The following is a 17822-nucleotide window of genomic DNA, read 5'->3' as shown; positions in this document are numbered from 1 at the left end:
ATTTCACGAGCATTAATCAGGTGTTAACATATCTGTAAAACGAAAAATCTATCTCATTCTCAAATACAACCCATATTTTTAATAAACAATATAACACTAAATAATAAAATACTCATGGGAGGCGTTGAGAGAGAACAAAATAGATAGATACAACATATCCAAATTTTCTGTTATATATATTCATTTAAAATAAAATTTATAATAATGATAAGAGTTTTTTTTTTTCTAGGTCCTCACCCTAGACCTTCCGACCCGTAAATTCTTTTCTAAACCTATTAAACTTCATGTTAATTTACAGAGAGCCAACTTGTTAATTTATTTAAACTTTGGAGTTATACTAATACTAAATATATCATTTAGAATGAACTCTTTAATTATTTTTTGGAATATTCCAGCCTCGCTTGCTATTATTTTTGTTTTGTTTGTTGTTATATAGCATAGTCCAAGTCATGCCTTATATATATATATATATATATATATATATATATATATATATATATATATATATATATATATATATATATATATATATATATATATATATATATATATATATGCTCCCTAATAAATGAAAATAATTTTGTTACATGTCACTCTCTCATTAACTTAGATACATATCATTTTTTAGTATTTTGATTAAATGCTTTTTCCATTTATCATTTTGTTATTATTATTATTTTTTTATTTTTTCTTAACTAACAATCATATTTACATATCAATTAATAATTGCCTTAACTAAAAATAACTAATAAATTACAATACTAGTATTAATATAATATTTAATATGTTTCCTTTTAAATTTTAAATTTCAAATCTAAAAATTCAAATTTAAATAAATTTTTGTTTAAACTTTCATATTTAATTTTTTGTTTTATCAAACTCATAAAACATAGAGTTCATTTTCACACCTCTCTCTCTCTCTCTTTCTCTCTCTCTCTCTCTCTCTCTCTCTATATATATATATATATATATATATATATATATATATATATATATATATATATATATATATATATATATATATATATATATATATATATATATATATATATATATATATATATATATATATATATATCAACATGCATAAGAAAAACCCACATGAAAGAACAAACCCATAGACCATATCACACGATGGGGTTGGAGAGCGGACAGAACAAGGCGGCCGATCCAGATGAGCAATCTCCGTCGTTGTCACAACCATCGGAATTCAGCTTCCTCCTCTTCCACCACCGTCAACTCTTCAAGCAAACTCCTAAGATGGTTATCATCTTTGCGACTGTGGCGATTTCATGCTTGCTTCTATATCATCACTCTCCCATCACCTTACCACTTTCTGGCAACTACAACCCCTTGGTTGACAGCGACCACATTGAAAATTCAGTAAGCATATGATCCACTCGATTCTTCTTCATTTTTTTTCTTCCCTTTCTTGAGTTTATATGAAGCTCAATTTAGATATACGATCCTTTTCTTTGACCCGGAATTTATTGCTGAAGAAGTATATATCGTAATCTGATATAACCTTATTTAGTATTTTAAGAATCTTATTTATATAATCAAATTGAAGATAAGTGGATGATGGAAGTCGAATTTAACCGAGTTGACCGATAAATAAAGCTATGATTTTTGAATTGGGAAATTGAGAAGGGTGGAAAACAATATTTTTACTACAAGTTAGTTTTATTTATTTTTTGAAATAGATGATGTTATATGGATATTTATTTATTCTTACACCGTATAGGACATTATCAAATAAGACGGCTATGATCGTTTTATTCGTTTATTAGTCATTATATATAGCAATTTCTTTCCTCTAAAATAAAAAAATGCTTAAAATGAATCGAAGACCAATGATTGAGTTCTTTCACAATGTTTGAAGGTGCCAACTGTCAAGAATCATTGTATTTGGTTTATGATTTTTCATGAAAAATTTCATATATATCCTTCTTAAACTTCAAAATATTATATTTGCTCAACTTAATTTCTCAATATCATATTTACCCTTCATAAACCTTTAAAATATCATATTTTCCCAAATCCTTATTTATAATGTTTTTAATATTTTATAATCACTCTTTATACCTTAAAATTATTATAATAATTAAAAATATTAACCATATTATCCTTACGTCCATGATAATGAAATGTGAACTTCTAAATTGTTGGAATGTCGCCCTCTTGACAAACAAAAAAAATTCATCTTCAACCCTCTATATAGAATATATATTTTGATTGCCTAGTTTTTGTTGTTGTTGATTATTATTATGTTGTAGATAGAGGTTATTTTAGATACTACCATTGATATTTTGATGTTTAAAATGTACATATACGATATTTTGATATTTAAGAAGGGTATATATATGATATTTTGATGTTTAAAAATGAGATATATGATATTTTGAAATTTTATGAAGGGTAAATATGATATTTAGAAATTTTATAAAGGGTAAATATGATATTTAGAAATTAAGTTGGGTAAATATGATATTTTGATGTTTAGAAATTAAATTGACAAAACTGCACGAATGGTCCCTGTGGTTAGTTGAAAATTGTCACTTTGGTCCAAAAAAGTTTGGACTAGCACCAGAGGTCCAAACTTTTCATTTTATTGCGAGTTTGATCCGATTTTGTTTAAACTTTTTTATAAAGATGATTTTTGCCCCTGACCATTTAATATTTTAATTTTCTATTATTACAAAAATTAAAAAGAATTAAAAATAAAAGAAAAAATAAAATATTCTCTCTCTCTCTCTCTCTCTCTCTCTCTCTCTCTCTCTTCCTTCAAAATCTTCAATATTTTTTCACCTTCCTTCAGTGTCGATCTGAAGCCACCATCCTGTTGGTAAGATGAAGAATGATGAATTGCAGGTAAGATGAAGAAGGTTCTTCAGGTAAATCGCATCACCACTCCACCTGTTCCCACCGCTACCTGCTATGATGCTAACCCTCACCCAAACCACCAATAAATCATAGCAGTCGCTATCCCTTCATTTGTGCCGAATCTTAAGTCTTTAACAACCTCCACCACTTGAATCCAGTTGACCAAATTAGAGGTACCTTGAACGAAATCGGGGATGAGAGGGCTAAATCGGAGACCAAATTTGCAAAGATTGGCACTCTACCTGTGTATGTCTAGGGTTTTTTTTATTGGGGGTGATAGAAGGTTAGCGAAGGAATATTCTGATGCCAAAATGACTTCATCATTGCTCGAAGCAATCCAACGATCTCGATTCTCAAATCGCCTCTCTTTACAACCTTCTAAATCTCAAAATCGACGATTAATCGTAAGCATTTCCCTTCTATATTCAAACCAATCGATTTCAAGGAACCAATAAATTCTCACATGAAATCGATTCATGAAAAATTCTGGTATAACTGATGGGTTTTGAGCATTCTAACACTTCCTAAGTGTACATGCAACCCTAATAACCTTGGATCTATGTTTGTCTAATTTGTCATGCAAAGTTGATTTCCAAGGTTATATTCCTATCTAGCATACATGGGGAACAATTTTAACATAAAGTATAGATAGAATAACTTACCTTGTTGTTGCTTGTGTTCCTTGAAACCTTGTGAGCCTAGCACCCCAAGTGTGATGCCTCAAATGCTTCACACAACACCAAATGCTCTTGGAAGAACTTATGAGAGAATACTCACTTCACAAAATCGGCCAAGCCCTCTATTTCTTTAGTGTAGCCGATTTGGGAGGAGATCATATTACTTATATAGTGTTGACACATCTAGGGTTAAACCCTAATGTGTCATGACTCTTCATTTCCATGACCCATGGGTTTGTAACTCCCATGGAGCATCCATGGAGCATCCTATGGGTGGAACCCAACTTGATGATCCATGGAGCCTTTTAGCCCACTATACAAGATATGGATGATTTACTTAATCAACCCATATATTTAATTAGTTATCTTTTGATCACTTAATTAATTCTTGATCAAACTAATCAAATAATATTATTAATATATTAGAACTTATAATATATTAATAATCTCCAAGCGTTATTTCTCTCATTTAGTCTATCCAATTGCATGGTGCCATGCAACCCAAATGGACCATGCCGGGTCGGGTCAAGTACATACCAGAAATAGTTATGGACTTAGACACCTTATCCAACAGTCTCCCACTTGGATAAGTCTAGTAACTATTACTGCAAGTATGACTTCAGGAACCGATCGGCAATCGTAGCTCTTTACAAGGTTTCTCGAAACTTGAGAAGATGATGGTACGCCATTTAAGATAAGTGATCATATAATCCTCTGTTCTAGATATCAGTCGGACAAATACATGGAACAATGTCTTACTTATTGTCCAACATTTGTTTCCCGATTTCCGATTTGTTTGACAAAGAACTTAATTGAACACATCAACTTAGTTCTGACCGGGCCCGGTACATAGGTCAAAACAAAATCATCGAGGGGCCCAGATATCAGCTTCTAATCCAAGAAGGAACAGATAAACTTCGACTCATATGTTTGTTCTACTACTCATTGAATTACACATAAGAGCACGATTTTATAACATCGAGTTACCAATGCGTTTTTCGTACAATCAATGCATAACCAACTCGTAAGTAACAAATCATATCTCTAGGTTTAAAGACTTATATGATATTACCGTCTCACGATCACTCGAGATAGAATTCCATGAAGTGATTCCAGTGAGCGTGGGTTGAGTCCAATGCTCAGAACTTATGAGCACTCATGATTGTTGTAGCCTTGTCCCAGACCTCTACAACCAAACATGACAGTCTTGATTCATACCTACTTCCGACATATGACCGACTGTGGAGGTTTGAATAATATGTTATACCAAACAAAATTATTCTGGAAGTCAAAACATGCAAAAGAAATATAGTAAACGATCGACAAGAGATAGCAACACTTTACTCATAAATAAAACACTTTTATTCATCATCAAATGTCAATTACACTTAACAAATTTCGAGATTATCTAACTACTAAATCTAATATCATCCTTCAGCCCTATGCTCCAAGCATGCTGGAGATGCTTAACCCGAGTCAGTCCCTTCGTGAGGGGATCTGCTGGGTTCTCATCCAATGATACCCTCTTTGCCACGAGGATTCCTTCTTCGATCCGATGTCTGATGAAATGGTATTTTCTGTCGATGTGTCTGGATCTCCCGTGATCCCTTGGTTCCTTGGCTAAGGCAACAGCACTTTCACTATCACAGAAAATTTCCATCGGCTCTTTAATAGCTGGTACAACTCCAAGGTCTCCAATGAAGTTCCTCAGCCATAACGCCTCCTTTGCCGCTTCGCTAGCTGCAATATACTCTGATTCACAAGTAGAATCTGCCACTGTCTCTTGCTTGGAACTCTTCCAAGAAATTGCTCCTCCATTTAGGGTAAAGACCCAGCCCGACTGAGAGCGGAAGTTATCCCTATCAGTCTGGAAGCTAGCATCACTATACCCTATAACTCTCAAGTCATCACTTCCACCGAGGGTAAGGACCCAGTCCTTAGTCCTTCGTAGGTACTTGAGAATATTCTTTACCGCAGTCCAGTGTGCCTTGCCAGGGTTCCCCTGAAACCTGCTAACCATGCTCAAGGCAAAGGCTATATCAGGTCGAGTACACGTCATAGCGTACATGATCGAACCTACAGCCGAAGCATAAGGTATTCGACTCATTTCTGCTATCTCAGCCTCAGTGCTAGGGCTTTGTGTCTTACTCAGTTTGGCGTTACTCTGGATGGGCAACTCTCCTTTCTTGGAGTCTTGCATTCTGAATCTCTTCAGAACCTTCTCCAAGTAGGTACTTTGACTAAGTCCAATTAGTCTTTTACTCCGATCTCTCAAGATCCTTATCCCCAAGCTATAGGCAGCTTCACCAAGGTCCTTCATAGCGAAACACTTTCCAAGCCAGGACTTTACTTCCTGCAGGGTTGGAATGTCGTTTCCTATGAGTAGTATGTCATCCACATACAATACCAAAAAGCTAACTATACTCCCACTAGCCTTGACATATACACAAGATTAATCTTCACTCCTAGAAAAGCCAAATTCCTTGACCTTTTCATCAAAGCAAAGATTCCATCTGCGAGGTGCTTGCTTTAATCCATAAATGGATTTCTCAAGCTTACACACTCTATTAGGGTACTCGTTACTGACAAAACCCTCTGGCTGACTCATGTAAACATCTTCAGCCAACTTCCCATTAAGGAAAGCGGTTTTGACATCCATTTGCCAAATTTCATAGTCATGAAATGCGGCTATGGCTAACAGAACCCGAATAGACTTAATCTTGGCTACCGGAGAAAAGGTCTCATCATAATCCACTCCAGGAATTTGAGAGAAGCCCTTTGCAACCAGTCTAGCCTTATAAGTGTGTACTTTACCATCCATGTCGGTCTTCTTCTTGAAGACCCATTTGCACCCTACAGTCTTTCGACCTGGTACATTCTCAACCAAGTTCCAAACTTGATGTCATACATGGATTGTATCTCGCTATCCATAGCCTCTTTCCATTTAGCAGACTCGGGGCCTGCCATGGCTTCCTCGTAGCTGTTAGGGTCATCTTGACTTACCAGTGTCTCATCACTAATAAGTGTCTCACCTTCTGCAGTAATATGGAATCCATAGTAATGCTCAGGTGCACTCCTAACTCTCGTGGAACGCCTCAGAGGTACAGATTCGTCAATTGGCTCAACAGGAGTTTCCTCCTCAAGTTAAGGGCTAGAGTTTAAAGTTCCTTCACCACTTGACTCTTGAATTTCTTCAAGATCAACTTGCCTCCCACTGTCTCCTTGGCTTATAAACTCTCTTTCTCGAAAGACTCCTCTTCTTGCTACAAAGACCACATTGTCACTGGGTCTGTAGAAGAGGTAACCAAAGGATTGTTGTAGGTAGCCGATGAAAATACACCTCTCGCTTCGGGGTTCGAGCTTATCATGAGTCTCGCGTCTCACGAAAGCCTCGCAGCCCCAAATCTTGATGTGGTCTAGTTTAGGTACTTTACCAGTCCACATCTCGTGAGGAGTTTTGACAACTTTCTTTGTAGGGACTAGATTGAGGATATGGGCGGCAGTCTCTAAGGCATACCCCCAGAATGAGATTGGTAGCGAAGCTCGACTCATCATGGAACGAACCATGTCCAACAAGGTTCGATTGCGCCTCTCAGCCACACCATTCAACTGCGGTGTCCTGGGAGGTGTCAATTGTGAGACAATCCCACATTCCTTTAGATAGTCGAGGAACTCTGAACTAAGATACTCACCACCTCGATCGGATCGAAGCATCTTAATGTTCCTGCCCAATTGATTCTCGATTTCCTGTTTAAATTCCTTAAACTTCTCGAAAGTCTCTGACTTATGCTTGATTAAGTAGACATATCCATATCTACTGTAATCATCGGTAAAAGTCAAATAATAACGATTAGCATCCCTTGTGGCATGTTTGAATGGTCCACACACATCCGTGTGTATAAGGTCCAACAAACCTTCACCCCTTTCACATGAGCCCGTGAAGGGGACTTTGTCATTTTTCCAAGTAAGCATGATTCGCAACTATCGTTTGACTTTAGGTCAAACGACTCCAAGACTCCATCCTTTTTGGAGTTGGCCTATGCGTTTCTTGCTTATATGTCCAAGACGACAATGCCATAATGATGCTTTATCCAAGTTATTATTATTAGTAGAATCAATACACAAAACATTATTTCCTAAGTTATCTACAATAGATACAGCTTCATACACACCATCACAAGGTAATGCTTTAAAATAAAGAACATTATTAAAGAAAGCATTAATCGAACCAACTTCATTATCAAACGAAAAGGTGAAACCTTGTTTGTACAATGCATGAAAGGAAATAATATTTCTTGCCATTTCTGGCGAATAACAACATTTATTCAAATCTAAATTTAACCCACTACTTAGCGATAAAGTATAAACTCCAATCTTGGTGACAGGTGTAACTTTCCTATTCCCCATGATTAAGTTTATTCTTCCTTACTCCACATTCTCACTTCTTCCTAGTCCCTGCAAGTCACAACAAATATGAATACCGCAACCTGTATCAAGGACCCAAGATTTCGAATGGGATGAGTTATTAGAAATGATAGTGTAAATACCTGCATGGTTGGGTTTGACTTTCCCATCCTTCACATCTTGCTGGTACTTTGGGCAGTTCCGCTTCCAATGAGCTTTTTCATGGCAATAGAAGCACTCAGCCTCTTTTGGGTCAGAAGAAGGAGTAATGAAACCTTTCTTGGTTCCACTTGAAGAAGAGCCATCAAGGGTCTGAGCCTTGGTACCCTTTGAAGATCTCTTTCTCTTCCTCCCTCAACTTTGCCCGATTGCCAAGACCGGAGTTGAGTCTGGAGTAGGAGTGATAGCAACCGACTTCCCCTTAAGACCTGTTTCTGCGGTCTTGAGAAGTCCCTGAAGTTTGCTGAGGGTGACCTCTTCCTTGTTCATGTGATATGTCATGCGGAATTGATCATAGCACGATGGTAAGGAGTGCAAAATGATATCTATTGCAAGCTCCTCAGGGAAGTTCACATTGAGCTTCAGCAACCGATCCACATACCTTTGCATTTTCTGCATGTGGCTCGTGACGGACTCTCCGTCCTTCATCATGGTTGTTATCATGGAGCAGATGACTTCGTACCTCTCTTGTCGTGCACTTTGATGGTATCTTTCCATCAAATCTTGGTGCATTTCATAAGGGTAGAAGTCTTCATAAGACTTTTGGAGTTCAGCTGTCATGGTGGCTAACATGATGCAAGCCACCTTGGTTGCATCTCTTTCATGAGTATGAAAGTCAGCGATCTCCTGGGGAGTTGCAGTGGACTCGTCAATTTCCTTAAGCTCCTTGTCAAGGACATATTCTTTGTCCTCGTAGCGGGTAATCATCCTGATGTTTCTGATCCACTTATTGAAGTTGGATCCATCAAAGGTGACTTTCCCACATAGACTCATAAGAGTAAAGGAGCCATTAGGATTCGAGCCAGAAGCATTAGTTGAAGACATCTGAAAAGGAAGAACAAGTTTAGTTTAGATTTAAGAGAGTCCTTAATAAAACACCCAAATGTAATATTAAGGCTAGGATCCAATCACAATATAATATAACTTAGAAGAGGTATGTCGTAATCTAAGCTATACCATATTTGAAAGGTAGGTGAATGACGATTCACCAATTTCCACCATGACAACCGAAATATTAAATATTTAGTTTTTATTGGTTTTAGAAATTCCTAGATTCTTTGAGATCCAATGAACTTTTCAAAGGCATGTTTCAATCTCGGGAGTGCCCTCCAGGTTTTGTGACTGGGATGCCGAGGATCACAAAACGAGGTGTGAAGTAACCATGCAAATCACTTGGTACCCTTAAAGTTTATCACTCAATCGATGTGCCGGTAAACCACACACGCTCCACCGATACTATAATAAACCTTAAGTCACCCTTTACCTACCTTGTTAAGTCCAAGTTAGTGTGCCGGTTAACCACACACGCTCCACCAACGACTCAGACAAAGTGTAAAGTGTAATTTCATGGATTAGCACCTTATTCACATTTTTCCTAAAGTAACTAAGATTGGGAATTTAATAAACATTTAGTTACTTTATATATTCATCATACTTTGAATGAGAATTTATAAGTCCTTGTCTTACCCGTTCGGCTAACGACCCTCCACCAGTCAAGCAAGCGGTGGGTGAGAATATACACCCATTAAGTCACCATTTTATAGGCAACAACCTTATACCCACCTTATAGACCGGCTTCGTGAATGAGGCGTACTAGCGGTAAGACGACTTTATTCTTATACATATATATATATATATAATTATTAAATTATCATAATATAAGTATAAGGGTTGAATTTTAACTTTTAAAATTCTAGGGGTTGGAACTAAAGTTTTAACTTAACTTTACTTGTTCCAAAACTTGAGGGCAAGTTTTGTAACTTTCAAAACTTTTCATTTCTTGTAACTTATGAGTTTAATAGAGTCATAAAATGAAGACTCTTCATTTTTATAACTCTTGTGTTTTCTTAATGGTTTTAACTCAAGTGTGACTCTTGGTTTTCCATAACTTAAGGATAAGTTATGGACTCCATTAAAACACATTATGATCAAGAATTAAACTACCAAATAGGTTACAAATAATTCCTATGATCATCTAAAACATCATAAGAACAAGAACATGAATATGAACACAATCAAAAAATTACATAAAACTTTGTAATTTTGATAGCTAGTTGTTGTAAATGAATTAGCAAGACATTACACCACCAAAAACAAGTTTACATTTACTAAAACAATTTAGGGTAATGTTTCTAATTCATTTTCCAGCAACTGAATCGAAATTCTGCACTCATTCGACCCTACTCGCCGAGTGCATGAACATGACTCGCCGAGTTGGTTGAAGATACACATGGACTCGACGAGTCCATTCGCAGACAGCAAATTTTCGATTCTGTTTTCAACTTTTAAGCACAAATAAGAACAAACAAGCCTAGGCTCTGATACCACTGATGGGTTTTGAGCATTCTAACACTTCCTAAGTGTACATGCAACCCTAATAACCTTGGATCTATGTTTGTCTAATTTGTCATGCAAAGTTGATTTCCAAGGTTATATTCCTATCTAGCATACATGGGGAACAATTTTAACATAAAGTATAGATAGAATAACTTACCTTGTTGTTGCTTGTGTTCCTTGAAACCTTGTGAGCCTAGCACCCCAAGTGTGATGCCTCAAATGCTTCACACAACACCAAATGCTCTTGGAAGAACTTATGAGAGAATACTCACTTCACAAAATCGGCCAAGCCCTCTATTTCTTTAGTGTAGCCGATTTGGGAGGAGATCATATTACTTATATAGTGTTGACACATCTAGGGTTAAACCCTAATGTGTCATGACTCTTCATTTCCATGACCCATGGGTTTGTAACTCCCATGGAGCATCCATGGAGCATCCTATGGGTGGAACCCAACTTGATGATCCATGGAGCCTTTTAGCCCACTATACAAGATATGGATGATTTACTTAATCAACCCATATATTTAATTAGTTATCTTTTGATCACTTAATTAATTCTTGATCAAACTAATCAAATAATATTATTAATATATTAGAACTTATAATATATTAATAATCTCCAAGCGTTATTTCTCTCATTTAGTCTATCCAATTGCATGGTGCCATGCAACCCAAATGGACCATGCCGGGTCGGGTCAAGTACATACCAGAAATAGTTATGGACTTAGACACCTTATCCAACAATAACGTGGTCATTGACCATGGAATAGGTGAGGGAACGGGATGGGTAGGGCAGTAGTGAGGGTCGATTTCCTGCGTAAGCTTTGTTTCCGGAGACCGATAGGGTCGAAGCAAAGGAAAAGGAAGGCAGTGAAGCTTCTCTCTTCCAGTTCTGGTAACAAGGTGTGATGCGGAAGGGAGAACTGGTTGAGCTAGGAGAGCGTCAACATCGGCACAGGTGGTGTGTTTGGTAGTGGAGCTCGACGGGAAGAAGGGTAGGTGCGATGGGGGGTGTTCGGCGTTGTTTGCTCGACAATCACATGTTTCCTTTCATCTCTCTGCTTTTTACGTTGACTGTAAATCCATGGGGTTTAGTCAATAGATTTAGGTTAAGATGAGTGTTTGTTGATTGATTCTTAACAGAAATGGATAAATGGAATGGATGAGTGAGGTTAATTTTTTACAGGAAATCGATGGGGTGTAAAGAACAAGAATGCTCTTGTGTTCTTGGCTAGGAACGAATGCAGAAGGATATGTGTTAATTGTATTGGTTTATTAGAGAGAGAGATATATAATATTTTATTTTTTCTTTTTTTTTTAGTTCTTTTTAATTTTTGTAATAAAAGAAAATTGAAATATTAAATAATCAGGGGCAAAATCATCTTTATAAAATTGTTCAAGCAAAAATGGACCAAACTCGCAACAAAATGAAAAGTTTGGACCTCTGGTGCTAGTCCAAACTTTTTTGGACCAAAATGGTAATTTTCAGCTAACCACAGGGACCATTCGTGCAGTTTTGTCTTTTTCATTACATTCAATAATAGAACGTATATCTAAATTATTTGAACACGTTTCATATACATCTTACTTTGTGTATTTGTTGTTGCAGTTGATTTTCTCAAATATGAGATTTACATAATTTTGACATTATCAACTTTGTCTATACTAGCTGAATAGCTAACTGGTAATTAATATCGACCCTAAACACATGTAGTGTGTGCAACTGCACAAGGCACCTGTCAGTAGGGGGTTTGGAATTTTAATTCATTGGTAATCTGTCATTATCTGTCGTTAATTCGTCACTAGTCGTCTTAGTGTGTCACTAATCTATCACTATTAGTCCCTATCCATTGTTAATCCGAAAATTTAACGGCCCATTTTAGTTTTCGCACAATGTCTTCAAAATCAATTGGTAGCTAAAAAGTTAGTCGTTAGCTAATAAGCGAGATGATGATTGAAAAGTTAGTTGTTAGTTGAAAGATTATCTAATAAAAATAATATTTAATAAAAACTAACTGAAAATACAAAATGACATAAATAGATATTTATAAGAATAATTCAGTATTGTATAAAAATTTGTAATATATTTTATTAAATTAAAATAAAATATCAAATAACTATAAGTTTGTAACCTTTATTGGTAACTAGGTGTGAGATCCATGTATTACATGGGTTTAATTAAAAAATTAAATATAAAATTTTAACAATTTGAAAAGTTTGAATTATAAGAAAAATATGGAAAATTTGAATTATTAAAATTAATGAGACTTTAATGTATTGAATACATTATATATATAACTTTTTCTAATAAATACTTTACATATATATTACATTACACATTAAATGTGGAATTTTAATTTAATAAATGAAAAATATAATAAAATGACAAGTGGAAAATAGAAAATTTAAAAATTCTAGAAAATGTCATGTGTCTAAATGAATGAGAAGAGGACATGTGCCAAAAAAACTTTAATTTATTATAGGAGATTGGATTTTCTATTTAATTATAAATTGTATCAGATTTTAAAATTACGTTAATCATATTTTTTTTTTCAATCGCATTTGAATACCATATGTTTTTGTATACGATGTGTAAACCAGACTTAAACTATAAAACTAATTAGATTCTACATACAAAAAAGTTCTTGGTCTTTTGTGACAGACATAATTTGTTTCTTTAAGAATGTATGAAAAAAAATAGAGATATCAAATTTTATATTTGTAATAATGTTGAAAAGTTTGACAAAAATAGAATGAATAATAAGTTTACTTTTAATAAACACCACTTGTTTTTTTCCAAATAAAAGTAGCAATAATAGATGAGAAAAGGTAATCTCTTTAATATTTATCAACGGACCCAAATTACTATAATTCAAATTTAAAATTTCAAAAACTAATCAAAAATATTAATTTTATAATAAAAATGATAGATGGTTTCATGCTATTTTTTTATGGACATTTATATATTGTTTTATGCTATACTATCACAATATAGTATATAATTATACTATTATCTAACTTAATTTAGATCTAAACATCCTTTGATCGTCTTAATTTAGAAATAATAATAATAATAATAATAATAATAATAATAATAATAATAATAATTTATTTTTTACATGTATAGATCAATATAGACATAGTTTTATATATAATATGAAAATGTTATTCTTAAAATTAAAGCATGGTATATACTCCAAGTAGAATACAAAATTAATACATAAGTTAGTTATAATATACACACAAAACTAACTTCTTAAACCTTGGATCGTTACGTCGACAGATAAGATAAGATTATACTTTTGTAAATTTATCGAACTATTATCCAATATCAAGCAAAACACTTACTATTATAGCATAATTGGGTTTTTGCATTTTCTTTTAAACGTGTGGCATATCTTCTAAATCCAGGCACAACTGAAACAATTTCAAATTGCACGTTTGATCAAATGCTAATTCAATAGCACTCGACTTTCATTAGCAATTTCACTATTGTTATCCAGTTTTTATGCTCATGTTCAATATATGTTTATCTCTAAACATTTGTTAATATACTTTAATATGTTTATTTATGGTCAATTTAAGAGAATTATTGATATGTAGAAACTTCATAACCGATTTTCATCAATCCAAATGTATTTAATTTTTTATATTTTCTTTTCAGTTTATTAGAATTTTTATTTACCATCATACATTTATTTGGTTCTATATTGAACCTATTATATATATATATATATATATATATATATATATATATATATATATATATATATATATATATATATATATATATATATATATATATATATATATATATATATATATATATATATATATATATGTGTGTGTGTGTGTGTGTATGAGAGAGAGAGAGAGATTCTCACTAAAATACAAAAATAGGGGGCCTAAAATTGAAGAATATAGAGAAATAAGATCCTAAGATGTGCCAAAAGCAATGCTACCATGGAAAATATAAATTATTTTCTCTGATAAACCATTTTTTAAATAATAACATGCATCGCATATTGACAGTATTTTAGGAACTATAATGAAACATGCATGATCTGCCGGACAATAATTGAGCCAAGGAAGCTTTTACATATTGACAGTAAAAATGTTTATTATTTAATTAATATATTTGTTTGATGATTATTTATATATATCATATTTCAACTCTTTTTCCCTATATTGCTCTTTTTTTTTTTTTGTATTTTTATAATTGTTGATTAAGTTAACCAATAATTAAACTCTTAGGTTAGCATGTGTGTGATGATTAACGAAAATATGAGGGCAGTATGAAAATTGTTCTTCATGAAGAAAAAAATTATTATGTACCAATCACTTTTCTATAAGAAAATATTTGGTTTATGTACATTCTTAATTAAAAAATTTAGGCTTCATTGTATTATAAAATTGGTCTATAATTTATCTAAGAGTTGTATAACATAGTCTTCTATTGCCTTTTCACTTGTCCAAATTGATTTTTAAAAAACATTAATTAATAATTATAATGTTAACCAATAAACCATACGTTACATGCAATGTCAAAAAAAAATTATATTGTTATTAGAAGAGGGGTTAAGTGTCAATCTTCAAATCCTGAAATGTTATTATACAATGAGGTTAATAGTCGATTTCCAAAATCCTCGTTTATACTAAATTTGAATACGATATCAAAATCTTTTGTTGATGTTTTTCATTTCTAACTCGATCTTGTCTTTAATTTCTACTTAATAGGGTATAAATCTTGATGAGTTGAAAAGCATATTAGAAAATGCAACTATGGGTACAAATACAGTGATAATTACGACTATGAATGATGCATGGGCTGAGCCAGACTCCATGTTTGATCTTTTTTTGGAAAGCTTTAGAATCGGGAATCAAACAAAAAGGTTTCTGAAACACATAGTCGTTGTAACTTTAGACCAAAAAGCATATTCCCGTTGCTTGAAGTTACACCCTCATTGTTACAATCTTAGCACCAAAGGCATGGACTTTTCAGGCGAGGCGTATTTCATGGCAGCTGATTATTTAAAGATGATGTGGAGACGAATCGATTTTCTGCGTTCAGTTCTTGATTTGGGATATAGCTTCTTGTTCACGGTATTCCTCTTAGTTCTTTCATATGCTTCAAATATCACTAGATTAACTTATTTAAGTCAAAACCCCAGTTTTTAAAAATAAAAGATGTAATTTTGTCTAAACTTGGTAAAGGATTAATTAAGTTTGACATTTTCTGTATCCAGGATGCAGACATAATGTGGTTTAGGGACCCGTTTCCACAGTTTCATGAAGATGCTGATTTCCAAATAGCTTGTGATTATTTCAATGGAAACCCTTACGACTTGAACAACCTACCAAATGGAGGTTTTAACTATGTGAAGTCAAACAAGAAAACAATACAATTTTACAAGTTTTGGTACAACTCAAGGGTGACTTACCCAAGCATGCATGATCAAGATGTGTTCAACAAGATCAAGTTTAATCCATTCATTAAAAACGTCGGATTACAAATTCGGTTCCTTGATACTGCCTACTTTGGTGGTTTTTGTCAGCCAAGTAAAGATCTAAACAAAGTGTGCACAATGCATGCAAATTGTTGCGTTGGTTTAGAAAACAAGGTTAACGACCTCGGGATCATGCTTGGTGATTGGCGAAATTATACAAGGTCGCTCAAGAATCAAACAACACATCATGAGTCTGTAGGTTTATGGACAGTTCCTCAACTTTGCAGGTATTATGCTATCCTTTCCACTCGTTTTAATTAACGCTGAAGAATAGTCGTGTTATGTTATAGCTTTGCTAGAGTTGATGTGGATTATAATTTCATCATTGTCATCAGGGGTTCATTTCAGCGTCCTCGTGCCCCACCCAAGAAATACGACAAAGGAAGGAAGAATTGATCGTCCATATAATATGTTTCAATTCCAAGAAGATTTGGGATGCAAACTTATGCAAGGGATTTTTTTTTTTTGACAAATTGTGCAGAATATGGTACAAGTGTAGAACCAAGAATCTAGCTGATAAAGTGAAGGTGGATTTTTTTAGTTTCTTTAGACTTCAAGTTAGTTTGTTGTAAATGTGTATGATTTCTTCTTTCCAATATTTTTGTTTCAAATGTTTTGGAGTTATTAATCACTAGCAAGATGGCAACAGGTGATAGGGCAATTAAAAAGTATCAAAACAATATCAAGTTGATAAGTTTTAATTCAAGAAGGTGGACTCTAACATTTATGTTTGACAAATCTCATTCTTAAGTTCTAACTTTAAGAATCACTAAACATTATGATGCTAACATCTCCTCGTTAGAGGTGACTATTATGATTGGCTATTATCAAATCCCTTCTTAAAGATCTATTAACCTTAAGAGTCACAAGACATTTTTATGATAATACCTCCTCCTTAGAGATGACTATTAGGATTGGCTATTACCAAATTTCTTCTTCAAGGTCGACTAACCTCAAGAATCACTAGTCATTATTATGTGAACATATCTCCGTTAGAGATGTGTAACACCTCATTTTTGCATTATAGTGCAACTAACCAGTCAAGTAAATAAACGTTTTTTTATAAAAGACTATTTAGTGTAAATAATCATGACAAAAGTTGTAATAGCCGTAAAAACGAGAGCATCTATATAAAGAACGTCTAAATCTGACTTTCTATGAGAAAGTTATGATTTTTAGAAATTTCAGCGCAGTAACGTATGACAAATAAACCGAAATAGAGATCGATCGATTGTTAGGAAAAACAATCCAAGCGAGAGTTGAAGGTCTCGTTATGATCTTGTCGATATAAAGACAACTGATAATGGAAATTATATGAGAGAATTATGATTTTTATACAGACTTTAATAATCTACGTTTGTTAAAAATATAATTTTTAACAAATGAATTGGTACATTGTGTTGACCGCCCCTATGCTTGGTAGTGATTGTCCACATTCGTTGTGTTGATTGTCCACTTGCGTTGTGCAGATTGTCCACAATCGCCTGTTGATTTCTCACACCTCTCCAGTCTTAGGGTTTTATGATCACCAAACGATTACACACACATGCAGAAAATATAGAATTTTCTGGGGGAAAACGATTTTATATAATACCGAAGGATGATAAACTAAACCACAAACGCAACTATACTTAATTTTGAAAACAAGACTCACTACTATTTTGTATATCATAAAATATAGGATTTTCTGAGGGAAAACGATCTTTATACGATCTCGAATACGATAAACTAACACACACACACACAAGCAACTATACTTGATTAAAAGCAAAACCTACAACTATTTTGAGAAG

General features: G+C 33.8%; 1 protein-coding gene across 1 annotated transcript; it reads left to right on the top strand.

Moving 5' to 3' along the window:
- Positions 1–1095: 1095 nt before the first annotated feature.
- On the top strand, positions 1096–16767 carry LOC145045538 (uncharacterized protein At4g15970-like). Its single transcript, XM_078993862.1, has 4 exons — positions 1096–1383; positions 15260–15625; positions 15769–16256; positions 16365–16767. The coding sequence occupies exons 1-4, from the start codon at positions 1102–1104 to the stop codon at positions 16423–16425; spliced, it is 1197 nt and encodes a 398-aa protein (XP_078849988.1). The 5' UTR covers positions 1096–1101; the 3' UTR covers positions 16426–16767.
- The last annotated feature ends 1055 nt before the right edge of the window (positions 16768–17822 follow it).

The sequence above is a fragment of the Lactuca saligna genome, chromosome 5 (assembly GCF_052625555.1).
Source record: "Lactuca saligna cultivar CGN05327 chromosome 5, ASM5262555v1, whole genome shotgun sequence".
Classification (NCBI taxonomy): Eukaryota; Viridiplantae; Streptophyta; class Magnoliopsida; order Asterales; family Asteraceae; genus Lactuca; species Lactuca saligna.
Note: the sequence above shows the minus strand (reverse complement) of the source record. Positions and strands in the feature narration are given on the sequence as shown.